The sequence below is a fragment of the Lathyrus oleraceus genome, chromosome 1 (genome assembly GCF_024323335.1).
Source record: "Lathyrus oleraceus cultivar Zhongwan6 chromosome 1, CAAS_Psat_ZW6_1.0, whole genome shotgun sequence".
NCBI classification, from domain to species: Eukaryota; Viridiplantae; Streptophyta; class Magnoliopsida; order Fabales; family Fabaceae; genus Lathyrus; species Lathyrus oleraceus.
This window is the reverse complement of record NC_066579.1, coordinates 159150814-159170067: the sequence shown is the minus strand read 5'-3', so window position 1 is coordinate 159170067 and position 19254 is coordinate 159150814. Positions and strand designations below refer to the sequence as shown.

At 38.1% G+C, this 19254-nt stretch overlaps 1 protein-coding gene across 1 annotated transcript; it reads left to right on the top strand.

Moving 5' to 3' along the window:
* Positions 1-9405: 9405 nt before the first annotated feature.
* LOC127096929 (protein MAIN-LIKE 1-like) lies at positions 9406-10498 on the top strand. The gene is made up of 3 exons (XM_051035462.1): positions 9406-9529; positions 9638-9810; positions 9893-10498. Exons 1-3 carry the CDS (start codon positions 9406-9408, stop codon positions 10496-10498), a joined length of 903 nt encoding a protein of 300 aa, XP_050891419.1.
* Positions 10499-19254: the final 8756 nt, after the last annotated feature.

The following is a 19254-nucleotide window of genomic DNA, read 5'->3' as shown; positions in this document are numbered from 1 at the left end:
ATCTTGTCCCAGTGGCTTATCCTTCCGCTCCTCCCCCCACAAAATCCAGCCCCTTGACAATCGGCCAAGGCACATTACAATTCCTTTTGATTTTCCAATCATTTCAACAACCACTCAAAGACTAGACCTTAAAGCAACCTCCATCACAACCGTTGATTCTCGGACAAGAGATGCTTTAAAGCCTCCAACATTTACAAGTCAATCTAGGTAGTCAAGAGGCCACCGATATGCTTAACAATGACTATAACCATGTGAAACAACAAAAATCACATTCTTTGATTGAAAGAGTAATTTGAATCGAAGAAAATATACATTATGCTCCTCCTAGGGACCATTATGTACGCAAAGTAGCGTCGCATGACGATCAGGGAGTTTAGGCATAAGCAATTTTTGTTGATCTGACGTCAAGAACATCATACCCATCCACGCAATTATGAAGGAATATGAGGCAATCACACTCTATCGGAGATTCGTCATCCCTACCAGTGCCATCCCACTATTCACGAAAAGGAGAAACACACGACATCAAAGTACATACTCCTTAAAGGAAGAGGAATCCATTCTCGAAGTGCATCCTCGATAGCAAGATCCTAAAATCTCTTGAGAAACCTTCCAAGTTGCAAAAATATGATGACAAAGGAGATCAAGACGAGCATATCGGACATGTAAACACCAGACTCGACTACAACCACGCCTGGGGGTCATGAAATGAAAACTATTCGTGTTAACCCTTAAAGCGCCACGAGAAAAGCAAAAGCATGTTTTTGTTGTGAATTCAGGATATCCTAGATTCTGTTGGATATCACTCTGGAAATGTCTACTTATTTCCCTTTAAGGATATACCATATGAGTTGCGCGGTGTGAAGAGTCACAAATGAAGTATGACTCTTCGGGGTAATGTTGTGGAGAATGAATGCCATCCAAATTTGAACTGGATGGATAAGTCAACTCTCTTGAAGCGGATGGGCTTTCCATCGCGCCTTACCTCATAGGTTTTCCCAGCATCACATGTGTTAGTGGCCATCAGATCATAATCCTAGTTACCTCTTGCTAACTGTCTAGCAAAAGGATCTAATCTTTCAGGACCAACCACATAACTATCTTCAAGGTAGGTATGAATGATATCTTTGTCAAATGCAACTACTTACCCCCTTACCCAAGATAATCTTACAAAAGGTGAATCTTCATATGGTTTGGAATTTGCATATATAAAAATCTCGAATGATGTATAGGTTGTTGTGTTTTGAAGGATATGCTAAAACACCCCAACCTCTAATATTGATTTTTTGTACGATGTCTAAAAAATCTACATGGTCTTATAATTCAACTGTCCATTCTTGTACCGTGTTATGATTTTTCAATTCAGTACTAAACTCTTCATGTACCAAGCATTGAAATTTGTGATCGTCATATGGTGTTTCAGATGACCCTATTTTGACTTGTCTTTTTTTTTCCACGACAATTATTCTCTTTGGAGCCATCTGCAACATTTAGTCAACAACATACATAGAGTCAATCAGTAATCAATGCTAGAGAAATTTTGTCCATATATTCCTATTCATAGCAACCTAGAGTTCGTAGCATGTCAATTTCCGAGTTAAAACTCTAATGCTCATCATGTTGTATCAATTCAATAAACAAACATGCAGTGTTTCTCAACATAAAATTAACAATAATGAAGCAATCATGTTATTCCTATTTCATTACTAAACTAGGAAGATATTGAATTTTTGCAAGAAATTCATGTTGTTAGACATAGAAAAACAAATGCAAAGACTTTGAATTTGATTGACATACTTGAGTTACTATGAAATTGAAGAGAAAAGAGTAGTTTTTATGATGTTTCTTTAGAAATTAAGTGATGAGAGCATGTCTTTTACCTATTTTTAAAGGTTTCTTTTGTGGGTGGGTGTAATGAAGAGAGAATTCAAAAATATTTTAAAAGAGTGAATTCAATACTGACTTCGTGTTTCTGGGTTGTGTTCTTGCACAAAACTCGCTAAGCGAGACTTGGTCTATGCCAAAGTGTGCTTAGCGGGGAACTCTTAGTTCGTGTCACACAGAGAGCTTCCAACACTGTAACTTGAACATAATTGTAAAGAAATCTTATCCTAAAAATAAAAAAGCTTCAAAAATGAGTTGGGTTACCTCCCAACAAGTGTTTTATTTAACGTCATTAGCTTGACGCTTTTAATACTAGGTTATACCAATCATATGAAAGCACACCTTATGGTCATTGATCCTACATTCATTTACCCTTTGTCAATGTCCAAGAGCATCCTTGCGGTCTTCAAGGAGAGTCCTACTAATATAAGAGGTATCTTGCATTAAGTGTACCTTGCATTTAGTGTGGTGTGACTTTTATACCTTAGGTAAAGTGGAGTGAATTTGAGTTGATTTGGACCTTAACCATTTAGGCTTTGGGATGACCCATAATAACTAGTAATCTCCAAGATATTCATAAAAATAAAAACTAGATTGTTTAATGATCATCAATGATAGACATGTACATTACCTGTAACTTCATAATACTATGTTTTTTATGATGTCGAAATACAATTGAATTATCTTTGCAAACAAAATTAATGAATAGGAAAGTGAACATTTTTGAGAGAATTTCAGAAAAAATGTTATATGATCATGAGTGAAAAGAGTTTAAGAAATTGCTATGTAGAAAATGCGACTGAATGGATTTCACTCTCCGGGCTATGCTACTTTTTTTCTAAATTGTACAATCCGGACACATTAAATTTATTCTCAAAGCCCATTTCAAATACAGGAAATGTGTTCGAGAGAATTGTGTCAGTGAGATGGACATTTTTAGAAGTTCATAGGGTTTGAGAGAAATATTATCCTAATAAAAAAAGGGGGTTGCTCTTCCCACCCTTAGTGGTGAAGAGCTACCATTAGGAAACCCAAAATTGCCATTCGCAAATCCTGAAGTATACTTTCCTACACACCCCAAATACACCATACCCATTTGTAAGTGAGTCACTCATCCTCATTTTGCCATAAATTAGTATGGAGATGCATCTTTGTAAATTTGTGGAAGTATGTTTCTGTAATAACCCTTGGACAGTATGATTTGACTTTTTTTTTAAAGAAATCTTATATTATATGCCATTTATAATAAGTATACTATCATAATAGATTTGTTATAAATTAAAGCATACACTAATGTAATTCAATTAAAAGACCATATATTAGAATCAGTCTATAACTCATAATAAAACATGATTGTTGACAAATTACATACCATAATACAAATATTATCAAACTATAAGAAAAAGTGAACTATTGGGTATATCTAACTCCCTTGTTCCTTCTTTGCCTCATGCACTTGAATGAATTATGTGTCTCAGATAGAATGACCTCTATAGTAGCCATCACAAGAGTGTCTTCCAGAAACTATCCTCTCTCGTGCAATAGCCATAATACGATGAAACACAAAAAGGACAAAAAACACAAAAAAACACATAAATGCCTCATGCCATATGCTCTAAAAGTCAATGCATACATCAATAAACTACGTATTATAAGTGTAACTAGAATCTAATGTACCTTAAATAACCTATTTTGTAATGCACGCATTCCGAATTAAAAAAATGAAAAACTTACCAAATGTGAAAAGTGAAAACTCTTGTATTAAATGAACTTGAGTAGTGATTGATAAAACTCTTGGATTAGACGCAATACAGTAAAAGTTTGAAAAAGGTTGAAAAATGGTAGAAATGTCACACACACCTCTTTTTTGGTTTGGAATAAGCTTTGCAGGAAATGAGAAAGCGTGAATGTCTGACGCACTAATAACACTCAAAGCCAATTTAGAGGTATATTTTCATATTTTTTAAGGAGATGCATCATCGTACTAATTTATGGTAAAATGAAGGTGACTCACTTACGAATTGATGTGGTGTGGAGATTTGGAAAGTCTGAAAATACATCTTCGTATTTATGGTCTTTTTTTTAAGTATCCTAGTGGCTTGAATTCACCTTTTTAATATTGAACAAGTGGGATATCGCGGGTTCGAACCCCTGCCCCTACAATTGATGTCCCTGCACAACTACTAACTAAGATGACTTAACGAAACATTTTAGGGTAATTTTTAGTTTTTCACTAGAGTGTGCGAGCATATTTAAGGATGCAATAAGTGATTCCCTAAAATAAATATGACCTTTCATATGTTAGTAAGTAATGTTATTTCTTTTTCAACCCTTAGGTTGTGACTCACACCACTAAAAACCAAATTTGTCCGTAGGTGTTTTCGGAGATGTATCTCCGGATACACCTTAAAGCACCTCATTCTTCATAAATCAAGCAGACACTCCATTTTTTTCCAAAATTTGTCCAAAGATGCATCTTCAAAATTTTCTGGGGTATATTCGGAGATGCATCTTCGAAAATAACCCTCGACCCCCATTTACTTCGCATTTTTTGTTGAGCTGATTTATTTAACCATTCAATGACATTTCTGAAAATGCATCTCCGAAAATGTCAAGCGGGAAATTGAATATGACACCACCTTGCAAGATCATCTCTCCCACACTCCGTATCACTTCTATGACCCAAAACACTTAAAAATTTCATTCTCAATCAACTTCTCGACTCCAAATCATCATTCTTGTGTTTTATCACATCAAAGAGAGCAAAAGAAGCTGCAATTTAAGGTAAAATTCACTCATTTCACCCCTCATTGGTTGCATTAATCTTCTCTTTGAGTTGAAAAATGAACGTTGAGTTCAAATGTGCATATCCGAATTTACTTGGTCATGTTTCGGATGTGCATATCTAGATTTTCCGGCTACTGCGAGTTTTTTAAACCATTTTTCTATTTTGGTTCGTATTACATATGATGCATCAGGATATGTTTCCCAAAGTTGTTGTAAGTAATGATGTAACACTGGATCAGGTTAGACACCTCAACAATACAATAACTAACATAGTCAAATTTTCACATTCGGTACTGAAGAAATGGTTGGGTGATAGTAAGGGTGATTTTTATAGAGAGTGGGAGGCCGTGAACCAAATTCTCCAAAACCAACATAATGAAATACAAACAACTTTTGGTGGAGAATTACTGTGTTAGAACACTGATTCAAAGATAACACTCTCTATTCGGACTTGGTTGGCAACGTATCTCGGGCCGGATTGAATTTCATTATTGAGTGGCTTTCAAAATTGCTACATTTTATTGAGGGTTATTTGAAACTGGTGTGTCCTATACCAAGTACATCATTGGAATGGATGACAAATTCCACAAAAGAGGTGAAAACTTGGCCGAATCAATTTCTGGAAAGGATGTAAGAGTTCACTAAATTGAGCGAGCTTGAAAGAGAATAAAATAAGGAAAAGTCTAAGGAGGAACCAATCATAAATTTATGATACATTTTAGATTTTAATCGATATATTTATTTTAATGTATTATTGTCAACAATGTAATCTTAATACAATTTAATACATAAGTAATATATATTCAATAATGATAGTGTAAATGTTGACTGTTTCAGTTTACAAATTTTATGGTTTACATTTTATGTTTTTATTTACACAGTTTTTGGTGCGATTCTCGTTTAGGGTGATTTCGGATATGCATATCTGAATACGTTCCATACTAAATAAATAAAAAACACAACATGGCACTTTATGGATGTAATATCCGTAAACACCCATTTTTTTGTAAAAAAATAGAGTTTATCCGGAGATGCATCTCCGAAAAGCTCCCAGATGATAGGATAAGGTTTATAAAGTCCAAAGTGATCACAAAATCATATAAATAAGGTATCTCTCATCCAATATTTTCTACGAAATACACCACAATCAGAGAATGGATGCATACCCGTACCTTGCATTTAGATATTTTAACGGCGCGAAGCCGTCATTTCAATTTAGGGTCACCAATGACACACGTCTCACTGATATGATACCCAAATTGAATACTCTCTTGTGATATTCAAAAAATTGGAGAGTTGTCAAGCTTGAGTATTGTTCACACTCATTTGACAATGAAGGGAGGATACAATTAACCAACATTGAACTGAAGACAAATGAAGATTTAAATGACATGTCGATTACATTTTACATAAGGGTGGCAAAACGGGTCGCCTGCTGAAGGAGAATTGCGATCCAAAACGCAGCGGAAATTAAAATTTTCTTCTTTAGAGATCCTTACGAATGGTCATATCAGTGATAGAATATTTACCTCTTGTGATGATTGAAACCTTTCGTGCAGATCCACAGAGCGATCACGAACGTTGAACGATGACAACGTCTCTACTCAGTCCACACGAACGGATTCCTTCAATCTCAGTGCTAGCTGGTACGAATGAAGGCTTTGAGTGAGAGAGAGAGAGAGAGAGAGAGAAAACGAAAATAATGCAACCGCTATAAATGCTTCTGCACAATGGTTCTATTTATAGAACCACTTGTGTGGGCTTTAAGCTAAAAGCCCACTTAAGTGTATTTTGGCCCATATCTTATAATATGCCCAAAATCACTTAAACCCATGGTACCTTACCATATTTCGTATTCTACTTAAGTACACCGTACCTTACGATGTTCTACAATTCACTTAAGGGCACCGTATCTTACGGTATTCCTTAGTTACTCTATCTCTCATCAATCCGTCCTTTGTGTGTGACCCTGTAGGTTTTCGTGACGTTGGCAATTATATTAAATCACGCATTTAACATAATAAACAGTGAGCGGTATCTAGCAACACATCACTGCTACCCAAGACACGAAAGTGTCATGTGATCTGACAAAACCTTCTGTGATAATACTTATGTGTATAATCACCCTTTTGCCCTTATGTCTATATTGAACACAAGGCATAGACCGTGTCATCCTTGTCCAGTTCAATATTGGGCCCATAGACATTTATCATGTTATGCAGGATGGGCAAATTCCATCTAGGTCACTCATGTCCCTCAACATGCTTCGTGGAGTACCCATCAACTGTCTTTATGGTTATCCAGTTACGGACAACGTTTGATCAGCAATAAAGCACTCGACTCTACATCTAGGGTCCATGGTGGTTTCAGGTCGAAGAGTGGTATACACCATTATCACCATGAGAATAACTTATGACACTTTGCATAACTTTCTATATAGTATTCTCATAGCGGGTCAATCCGGTATAAATATTACTCCTAATATTCATACCTATGTTTAAGACTTGATAACTCTTTATCCATGATCCATGAGATGTGATCATCAGTCTACAAACATAATAGTCTTAATGCTTTAATGTTATCCCACTTCACACTAAAGCTCGACTACGGATACTTTAAGAATAATGTCCTTATGTTTAATGTGATCTCATGATTAAGTCATACTTGATACATTAAACAGACTAGCTATTCTAGGGACTTTATTAAACAAACGTAATAAAGAAAAAGCCTTTTATTATTGATAAATAATTCGATACAAGTACCAAAAGTATTGGCCTCTAGGGCTTACACCAACACCTGCCCCGTCTTAAGCCCACTAAAAAGGGACGGGCGGGGCAAACCCACCAAGTGAAATTGTGTTTAAGAATCTAGCCTGCCCCAACAAGGTGACAGGTTGGCGGGCGACAGGCTTGCCCGCCTATTTATTTACTTATTTATTTATTTTCATTTTTTTATATAGTTTTTTTAATAGATTAATAAGTTTTGTCATTAATATTGATTAAAGATTAATGAATGATTGAAACCAAGAAATAAAATTCTAACAAACTTCATAACCAATATTTGTTAGACAAACTTTATAAAATTATATTACAACTCAACAATTATATCAATCAATCCTCGGTAAAATTCAGTAACATGTTTCTACTTTAATATAAATCATTTCTAATTTGCTGCAAATTTTCTAGACATGAGAAGTATAAACTAATCACTGTGATATGTTAAATTTCACGTTAATATCCTGTGATCATCGCCCAAATGTTAAAAGAATGCATGGACTTCATCTTAAAATAAGATCTTATAAATATTTGATGTGTTTGAGTCATAGTTTAAACTCCAAATATCAATCTTCTCCATATTTGTTGTTTCAAATTTCAGAGTTGTGGATTCTTTGAAACTAAACAAGAGTCACATTATTTTAAGCCAACCTCTTTTTTAGCAGGTTTAAGACGGGGTGGACTGAAGGGGTAGGCGAATACAAAATTACAACCCAATCTGCCATTTTTGGCGGGTGCGTGGGCCAGCCCGGTGGGCCACGACCTATTTTGTCATCCTTAATTTTACCATTGCACATCAAAGGGTCTGATTGAAGTGGATGCAAAGATTGCAAGATCTGTCGACGATATTATCAATATGTCGCAACGTACTGAACTACCCATTTATAACGATATGTAATGTTAAATTTATATTAACAACTATCTATGTAATATTGAGTGTTTTAATTTAATGTCAAGTTGTTTTTGTATCTAGATCTTACTTATATTGTCTCTATTTCTGGTTTGAAGTATCAAAGTCATTTTCAGATATGCATCTCCGAATTATACCAAATACACTTTGAGAGATACAACTCCAGAGTAAAATTAAATATAATAAGGGTGACTCACTTGTTTGCATTCAATTTTGTGAAAAATAAGTGTGTCCAAAGATGCATATCTAAACTCTAGGAACATTTTTAAGTTTTCACCAAGAATTTATGTTAAGGTATAAAGGTGGGAAAATAAAGTGGATTTCTTAATGCACCCTATAAGTTTCTTAGCCACCATGTAAAAATGGATAAATTCCCCGAGATTCCGGAGATACATCTCCGGAATCACCAAAAACTTAGTTAACGTTAAAATATTCCGGAGATACATCTTCAGAATATTTTGGAGCTTAAATCACCCCAGACCCTTCTCCTTCCTCATTTCTCATTTTACTCAAACTTAATTTCAAACTCTCTCAACTTTTTTCTCTACACCAAGTAAAAACTCAATCAACAAGGCTCAGGGGAACTTCAATCAACATCTGTAACATTAGAAACAACATCAGAAACATCAATCTCTTGTAAGTTTTTTGAGTTTTTGATAAATTTTTGAATTTTTGTGTAAATGAGTAGAAATCGATGATTAAGGTTAGAGATGAGTAGAAATCACATTTAAGGTAGTTTAGTCATAATGTATTACATGTTTGTTGGCTGAAAAGGATGACCAAAACATGGTTTTTGGCATTGCATGAGCTACATTCACCCCATTGACACAACTTCTGAGTTGCGGAAAATTTCGGAGATGTATCTCTGAAATTTTTAAGCATTTTAGTTTTCCAAATTCCAAAGATGCATCTCCGGAATTTTCTCAATATTTTCTTCTTACTTGTGGTGTTGTTTTCCTACACTAATTGTCTGCTTTACTTGAACTTACATTCATAATGGCTAATATACGTGATAGAATGAGGCATTAAAGGGTTGCTCATCACGAATCAATGCAGCGGGAGAAGAGTCAACAGACTTTGAAGGCTCCTAATCCATCTGGTCATGCAAAGGCATCTACTTCTTGGGCTCATGCTTCTCCTCATGTGACTCCATCTTCTTCTTCCCGTAGGAGACGTGATTCACCATCTGATGCATCACTCCCTCCATCCTTCCACAGGCGCTAGGTTTACCATATTCAAGTGCAGGAGGTACTTGATTCACCAGTGTCACTTTCTACTGTAGATGCTTATGAGTATGTGCCACCTCATACTACTGATGCTGCTGATTCAGTGCCACCTTTGGAGGGTGAGGCTGCTGCAAATGCTAAGCTAGATCCATTTGGAGGAGGCCCTGTTGATTTGTCATTACTGCCTCTGTACCCATACGATACTACCAGACATATATGGGACACAAAGGTAGCATTAGTTAGACTCATTATTTTTTATTTACGATAATTTTAAGTGACAAATTTCTGACATTGATTATCATTTTTTTCAGCAGCGTAATCCACATAAGTTTATTAACCACATGCGGAAGATTACTGACTTGCCTCAACCAAATGGGGATTGGTTTCAGACAGTTTTGTCCTTATCTGGCCTGAAGGATTTGTGCATGACCGGTTATACTACGATTATCCACATGATTCTTAATGCATTCATGGAGAGATGGCACTCCGGGACCTCATCATTTCACCTCCCATTTGGTGAGATGTCTATCACAATCGATGATGTGTTATGTTTGCTACATCTTTCAATCAGGGGGAGACTCCTAGATCATTGGAGGATTACCAAAGACGAGGCACTCATGATGATGGTAGACTATTTAGGGGCTAACCCACGGGAGGCGAATGAGGAGTTGGATAAGACCAGGGGAGCTCATGCTAGGTTTGAATACTTGAAGCAGATATATACAGATGAGATCCATAGATCACATCAGGCTACAGGTGATGACGAGCAGGTGGGGCTCCACGGAGCGTATGCTTTGAGAGTATACATGCTATATTTGATTGACACTACCATTTTTATGGACAAGAGTGCCACTTGTATAAATATTGTCTATCTACGGTACTTCATGGGTTTCGAATGGAACCATGAGTACAACTGAGGGGCCTCCTGTTTGGTCTACCTGTACTCAAAGTTGAGAAATGGCTGTATGTGGAAGACGAAGCAAGTCACTGACAACGTCACACTACCGACGATGATAATTATTGGTCTTTTAATGTTTCTTTGTCATTTTTATTTCATCTTTGCAAAGCCATTACTGATAGTTGGTGTGATTAAACTTTTCATTTCAGGTTTGGATCCTCCAACACTTCTTGTGCATCTCCGGTTTGACGAGTATTAAGACTTACACTAAGGATATGCCACGTTCTACTACTTCTTCCCCGCTCAGAAGAAACCAGACGACTGAACCTTTTATAATGTATCTTGACCATTTGGTTTCCGAGGACATGCACTTCAACATCTATGTCGATCACCGTCAGACGCGCCCATTTGACGAGATAGTGTTATACTTTGGATGGTTGGCTTGTGGATCACGTCTCACTACTCCTCATCTGCCCGAGTCCGTCAAGCGGCTGCTTGACTACACTTAAACCATTCCCAGACACCCTGTTGTCTCTGCTCCTCATGCTTTGACACATAGACAGATAAATGACACATTTGATGATTATGAGAGTCATCTGGTACCGGAGGGGGCATAAAATATTATAACCGTGAATGAATGAAGCTACGCCGAAGAGTATATCAGATGATTCTTAAGGGTGTCACATGTAACACCCCGATAAAAATAAGATAATTATTTAATTTAAGTTAATATTATATTTATTAATTTAATTAAATAATTGGAATTTTTGGATTATTATTATTATTATTATTGGAATAATAATTATTGGAAAATATATCAGTTGGAAATAAGGAAAAAGAGTTCCATTTTGGTAAAAAGAGTTTTCACGTGAAAACAGAGAAGCGGCTCAAAAAAAGGAAAAGGGCGAAGAGACAGAGCAAGAGGAAGAAGGTTGGAAAAGAGAAGAGCTTGAGGCTAAAGGATTGCCGGATTAACTCAGGTAAGGGGGGTTTATCGTCGTTTAATGGGTATTATGGGTTAACATGTAATGGGTAGTGATGAACCATTGATTTGACCCTAATTGGGATGTTGAATGCTGAAAAATTGTGATGGATAAGTTGTGTTAAACCTGAAATTGAATCTGTAATTGGATGGGTAGTGATTTTCCGAAAACGTAGCTTTTTACGGAATTGGAATCGGAGGTCCGGAAGTCCTCCAACGGCGGAAAATGCGGAGAATTCTGCATTCTGCTTTGTGTTAGCGCAGGAACAGCTTTCTGTTTTGCGTTAACCGGTTAACCCAGGGTGTTAACCGGTTAACACTGTTAGGAATTGTGAAATATTGCTGTTTTGCTTGCGTTAACCGGTTAACCCAGGGCGTTAACCGGTTAACACTGTTAAGTTTTGCCAGGAAGCGTGTTTTGGTCTGCGTTAACCGGTTAACCCAGGGCGTTAACCGGTTAACACTGTTGAAAAGTGGGAAAATCGGTATTTAAATGTTGTGTACATATTTGATGGTTGGCCTATATCGGTATGTGATATAGTAGGGATCATTTCCCGTTGTTTTGAGTAGTATAGGTATTAGTAGAGGGTGCTAATACTGTGATTGACTTATTTGACATGACATGATATGATTATGTGATAAATATGCTGATGATGTGTGAAAATATGCATAATGTTGTGAATGTATATATTATGCATGTGTTGGTGAATGGACTGTTTTATGGCTTAGAGTGTGAGCATATGTCCATTGTGGATTGTTGTTGATGATGTTGCATTGCTAGGTGAATTAGCATGCATATTGTGGCCTTTATGGTGGTAGCTAATTCCCATGGTGAGGAATTAGAGATTAAATCATTGTAGATTGTTGTTGATGTTTGCATGCTAGGTGATTAGCGTGCATAGCATAGCCCTTGGGGTGGTAGCTAATTCCCATGGTGAGGAATTAGTGAGTGAGTCACTAGGTCTCAAATGAGTGGGACTAGTGGGCTTGGTAGCCGTATCTGGATTTGATCGGTGAGGTGAACTATATGTTCACGAATAGTCGGTACCGCATGCATGGAGTCTCATTGCATAATGTATGTATTGTGTATAATATGAATGGATGTGTTCCAATATTATACGTGTGTTTTGATGTTTATGTTGAGCATGATTATGATGTTTGAGTGGAGGTTGCCGTTACCGAATGTGTGATATGATTAGGGTGATTAATGTGTTATTTACTTAGCATTACATGATATTTTATAATGCTTATTATATCGATTGAGGAACTCACCCTTACAACTATTTTTCAGGTAACGAGCAGTGATTGAGTAGGAGCTAGTGCTTGGAGTCTAGTGTAGTTCCTTAGTGGGTCATGCTCTGATAGATGTAACATCGGGACGGGATGTTTTACCTTGTTGAATAATTTTACATGTAATGTGTTACATGTTTTGCATGATTGATTTGATTTCTATCCGCTGCGTATTGTGCAAATGCTCTATGTTTTGAATTAATAAAAGAGCATGACAGTTATTTGGTGAATGGTGTGAAATGATTGTGTGACACCCTTAATTGCATAATTACTCTGATTGATATATTGCTATTTTAATTAAATATTTGGGGTATTTTAGAAGGGTGTTACATTAGTGGTATCAGAGCATAGTCGGTCGAGTCGAGTCATAATTATTCTGTTTCCCTGTACGGGATAGGTGTTGTGTAACCCTATCAGTACTTATTGTTTTAGCTTATTGGGTTTTTAGAATAGAGATGGCTGGAAGAGGTAGAGACGATGCTGCGATTGCTGAGGCTCTGGGTATGCTAGCTGGAGTACTTGGGGAAATCCGAATGTTGTGGGAATGGGAGCTGCTCGTCAACTGAGTGAGTTCCAGAAGAACAATCCTCCAATGTTCAAGGGAGCATACGATCCAGATGGCGCTCAGAAGTGGTTAAAGGAGATCGAGAGGATCTTCCGAGTGACTGAGTGTGCCGATAACCAGAAGGTCAGGTTCGGTACGCATATGCTGTCAGAAGAAGCAGATGATTGGTGGGTTGCTACCCGCACTGAGTTGGAATCTGCTGGGAATGCTGAGATCACTTGGGCTGTGTTCAGAGAGAGATTCCTGAGGAAGTATTTTCCAGAGGATGTTAGAGGAAAGAAAGAGATAGAGTTCTTAGAATTGAAGCAGGGCAATCGGTCTGTTACTGAGTATGCTGCTAAGTTCACAGAGCTGTCGAAGTATTACACTCCCTATGATGAGGCTACTGGGGAATTTTCAAAATGTGTGAAGTTTGAGAACGGGTTACGTCCCGAGATCAAGCAGGCTATTGGGTATCAGCGGATTAGAGTGTTTTCTGATTTGGTTGACTGTTGCAGGATTTTTGAACAGGATACCAAGGCCAGAGCGGAAAGCTATCAGCAGAGGGTTGATAGGAAAGGCAAGAATCAGAATGATCGTGGGAAACCGTATGCAGCTGGCAAAGGTTTCCAGCGACAGAGTGGGATGAAGAGGCCTAGTGGGGGAGACTCCAGTGCCCCTGCTAAGTGTTTCAGATGTGGTCAGGTTGGACATCGTATCCATGAGTGTACCAGTAATGAGAAGAAGTGTTTCAAGTGTGGAAAAGGTGGTCACTTGGCTGCAGAGTGCCGGTTGAAGACTGTGACTTGTTTCAACTGTGGAGAGGTGGGTCATATCAGTCCACAGTGTCCTAAGCCGAAGAAGGAGAATCAGTCGGGAGGCAAGGTCTTTGCTTTATCGGGTTCTGAGACTTTTGCAGATGATCGTTTAATCCGAGGTACGTGTTATGTTAATGGCTTTCCTCTTGTAGCTATTATTGACACAGGTGCAACTCATTCCTTTATATCTTTGGATTGTGCTGTGAAACTTAAGTTAGAGATATCTGAGATGCATGGAAGTATGGTGATTGATACTCCTGCGAAGGGTTCAGTGACTACTACTTCAGTTTGTTTAAATTGTCCTTTGAGTATTTTTGGTAGAGACTTTGGGATGGACCTAGTGTGTCTTCCACTAGTGCAGATTGATGTTATTTTGGGTATGAACTGGTTGGTGTGTAACCGAGTTTATATCAACTGTTTTGATAAGACTGTGATCTTTCCTGAGATTGAGGAAGGAAAGGATTTGTTTCTATCAGCGAGGCAGGTGAATGAGGCAGTAGCAGATGGGGCAGAGTTGTTTATGCTGTTAGCGACTTTGGAGGCTAAAGATAAACTGGCGATTTGCGATCTAGCCGTGGTGTGTGATTTTCCTGATGTGTTTCCTGAAGAAGTGAATGAATTACCACCAGAGCGTGAAGTTGAGTTCTCGATTGATTTAGTACCTGGTACTAGGCCGATATCGATGGCTCCGTACCGTATGTCTGCTGTTGAGCTAATTGAATTGAAGAGTCAGTTGGAAGATCTGTTGGATAAGAAATTTATTCGTCCGAGTGTGTCACCGTGGGGTGCACCAGTGTTATTGGTTAAGAAGAAGGAAGGTACTATGAGGTTGTGTGTGGACTACAGGCAACTGAATAAAGTGACGATCAAGAATCAGTATCCTTTCCCGAGGATTGATGATTTGATGGATCAGTTGGTTGGTGCGAGTGTGTTCAGCAAAATAGATTTGAGATCGGGTTATCATCAGGTACGTGTGAAAACTGAGGATATTCAGAAGACTGCTTTCAGAACAAGGTATGGACATTATGAGTATTCTGTAATGCCTTTTGGTGTGACTAATGCGCCTGAAGTATTTATGGAGTATATGAATAGGATTTTCCATCCGTACCTAGATCAGTTTGTTGTGGTGTTTATTGACGATATTTTGGTGTATTCGAAATCTGAAGAAGAGCATGCTGAGCATTTGAGAGTGGTTTTAGGAGTTCTACGAGAAAAGAAGTTATTTGCTAAACTGTCTAAGTGTGAATTTTGGTTAGAAGAGGTTAGTTTTCTTGGTCATGTGATTTCAAGAGATGGTGTTGATGTTGATCCTTCTAAGATAGAAGCGGTATCTAAGTGGGAAGCTCCGAAGTCAGTTTCTGAGATAAGGAGTTTTCTTGGTTTGGCTGGTTATTATAGGAAGTTCATCGAGGGATTTTCTAAGTTGGCGTTACCGTTGACGATGTTGACTAGAAATGGGCAAGCGTTTGTTTGGGACTCAAAGTGTGAAGAAGGTTTCCAAGAGTTAAAGAGAAGGTTGACTACTGCTCCTATTCTGATATTACCGAGTCCATCGGAACCATTTGAGGTTTACTGTGATGCTTCATTGTTGGGTTTGGGTGGTGTTTTGATGCAGAATAAGCAGGTTATAGCTTATGCTTCGAGACAGCTGAGGGTTCATGAGAGGAACTATCCGACACACGATTTAGAGTTGGCAGCTGTGGTATTTGTTCTGAAGTTATGGAGGCATTACTTGTACGGGTCAAGATTTGAGGTTTTCAGTGACCATAAAAGTTTGAAGTATTTGTTTGATCAGAAAGAGCTGAGTATGAGACAGAGGAGATGGTTAGAGTTTCTGAAGGATTATGACTTTGGTTTGAATTACCATCCGGGTAAAGCAAACGTGGTGGCTGATGCATTGAGTCGAAAATCATTGCATATGTCTATGTTAATGGTTAAGGAATTGGACTTAATTGAGCAGTTTAGAGACTTGAGTTTGGTGTGTGAGAGTACTCATAATAGTGTTAAATTGGGAATGTTGAAGTTAACAAGTGGTGTTCTGGATGAGATCAGAGAGGGTCAGAAATCCGATGTGCTTTTGGTTGACAAGTTGACTCTAGTGAATCAAGGTCAAGGTGGTGAATTCAGAGTTGATGAGAATGGTGTTTTGAGATTTGGTAATCGGGTGTGTATTCCGGATGTTACCGAACTTAAGAAGAGTATTCTTGAGGAAGGACATCGTAGTGGCCTGAGTATTCATCCTGGGGCTACGAAGATGTATCATGATTTGAAAAAGTTATTTTGGTGGCCGGGAATGAAAAGAGAAATTGCGAGTTTTGTTTATTCCTGTTTGACTTGTCAGAAGTCAAAGATTGAGCATCAGAAGCCGTCTGGGCTAATGCAACCGTTGGCTATTCCAGAGTGGAAGTGGGATAGTATCAGTATGGATTTTGTTTCTGGTTTACCGAGGACAATTAAGAATTTTGAAGCCATTTGGGTGATTGTTGACAGATTGACAAAATCGGCTCATTTCATTCCGATCAGAATGGATTATCCGTTAGAAAGATTAGCCGAGTTGTATATTGAGAAGATTGTAAGTTTGCATGGTATTCCGTCGAGTATTGTTTCGGACAGAGATCCTAGATTTACATCGAAGTTCTGGGAAGGTTTGCAGAGGGCTTTGGGAACTAAGCTGAGATTGAGTTCTGCATATCATCCGCAGACTGATGGTCAGACTGAGAGGACGATTCAGTCACTAGAGGATCTTTTGAGGGCTTGTGTTTTGGAAAAAGGAGGTTCTTGGGATTGTTATTTATCTTTGATTGAGTTTACCTACAACAATAGTTTTCATTCGAGCATTGGTATGGCACCGTTTGAAGCTTTGTATGGTAGGAGATGTCGGACACCTTTATGTTGGTATGAGTCCGGTGAGAGTGCTGTGGTTGGACCGGAGATTGTTCAACAGACTACGGAAAAGATTAAGATGATTCAGGAGAAGATGAGAATTGCTCAGAGTCGTCAGAAGAGTTATCATGACAAGAGGAGGAAGTCACTTGAGTTCCAAGAGGGAGATCATGTGTTTCTCGTGTTACTCCGATAACTAGGGTTGGTCGAGCTTTGAAGTCGAAGAAGTTGACACCTCGATTTATTGGTCCTTATCAGATTTTGGAGAGGATATGGGAGGTAGCCTATCGTATCGCTTTACCGCCGTCGCTTGCGAATTTGCATGAGGTTTTTCATGTGTCTCAGTTGAGGAGATACATTTCTGATCCGTCGCATGTGGTCCAAGTAGATGATGTACAGGTGAGAGATAACCTGACTGTTGAAACATCACCTATGAGGATCGAGGATCGAGAGTTGAAGCAGTTGCGGGGTAAAGAGATTGCCTTGGTGAAGGTAGCTTGGGGAGGACCAGCAGGTGGCAATGTGACTTGGGAACTGGAGAGTCAGATGAAGGAGTCTTATCCGGAGTTATTCGCTTGAGGTATGTTTTCGAGGACGAAAACTCTTTTAGTGGGGGAGAGTTGTAACACCCCGATAAAAATAAGATAATTATTTAATTTAAGTTAATATTATATTTATTAATTTAATTAAATAATTGGAATTTTTGGATTATTATTATTATTATTATTGGAATAATAATTATTGGAAAATATATAAGTTGGAAATAAGGAAAAAGAGTTCCATTTTGGTAAAAAGAGTTTTCACGTGAAAACAGAGAAGCGGCTCAAAAAGAGGAAAAGGGCGAAGAGACAGAGCAAGAGGAAGAAGGTTGGAGAAGAGAAGAGCTTGAGGCTAAAGGATTGCCGGATTAACTCAGGTAAGGGGGGTTTATCGTCGTTTAATGGGTATTATGGGTTAACATGTAATGGGTAGTGATGAACCATTGATTTGACCCTAATTGGGATGTTGAATGCTGAAAAATTGTGATGGATAAGTTGTGTTAAACCTGAAATTGAATCTGTAATTGGATGGGTAGTGATTTTCCGAAAACGTAGCTTTTTACGGAATTGGAATCGGAGGTCCGGAAGTCCTCCAACGGCGGAAAATGCGGAGAATTCTGCATTCTGCTTTGTGTTAGCGCAGGAACAACTTTCTGTTTTGCGTTAACCGGTTAACCCAGGGTGTTAACCGGTTAACACTGTTAGGAATTGTGAAATATTGCTGTTTTGCTTGCGTTAACCGGTTAACCCAGGGCGTTAACCGGTTAACACTGTTAAGTTTTGCCAGGAAGCGTGTTTTGGTCTGCGTTAACCGGTTAACCCAGGGCGTTAACCGGTTAACACTGTTGAAAAGTGGGAAAATCGGTATTTAAATGTTGTGTACATATTTGATGGTTGGCCTATATCGGTATGTGATATAGTAGGGATCATTTCCCGTTGTTTTGAGTAGTATAGGTATTAGTAGAAGGTGCTAATACTGTGATTGACTTATTTGACATGACATGATATGATTATGTGATAAATATGCTGATGATGTGTGAAAATATGCATAATATTGTGAATGTATATATTATGCATGTGTTGGTGAATGGACTGTTTTATGGCTTAGAGTGTGAGCATATGTCCATTGTGGATTGTTGTTGATGATGTTGCATTGCTAGGTGAATTAGCATGCATATTGTGGCCTTTATGGTGGTAGCTAATTCCCATGGTGAGGAATTAGTGAGTAAATCATTGTAGATTGTTGTTGATGTTTGCATGCTAGGTGATTAGCGTGCATAGCATAGCCCTTGGGGTGGTAGCTAATTCCCATGGTGAGGAATTAGTGAGTGAGTCACTAGGTCTCAAATGAGTGGGACTAGTGGGCTTGGTAGCCGTATCTGGATTTGATCGGTGAGGTGAACTATATGTTCACGAATAGTCGGTACCGCATGCATGGAGTCTCATTGCATAATGTATGTATTGTGTATAATATGAATGGATGTGTTCCAATATTATACGTGTGTTTTGATGTTTATGTTGAGCATGATTATGATGTTTGAGTGGAGGTTGCCGTTACCGAATGTGTGATATGATTAGGGTGATTAATGTGTTATTTACTTAGCATTACATGATATTTTATAATGCTTATTATATCGATTGAGGAACTCACCCTTACAACTATTTTTCAGGTAACGAGCAGTGATTGAGTAGGAGCTAGTGCTTGGAGTCTAGTGTAGT

Bases quoted from the DNA above. Each gene is read 5' to 3' on its own strand.
- LOC127096929 (XM_051035462.1), top strand. From the start codon at position 9,406: ATGCAGCGGGAGAAGAGTCAACAGACTTTGAAGGCTCCTAATCCATCT. The intron at 9,530-9,637 runs GTGATTCACCAT...TTTCTACTGTAG, and splicing joins TTCTTCTTCCCGTAGGAGAC to ATGCTTATGAGTATGTGCCA. The intron at 9,811-9,892 runs GTAGCATTAGTT...CATTTTTTTCAG, and splicing joins GACATATATGGGACACAAAG to CAGCGTAATCCACATAAGTT.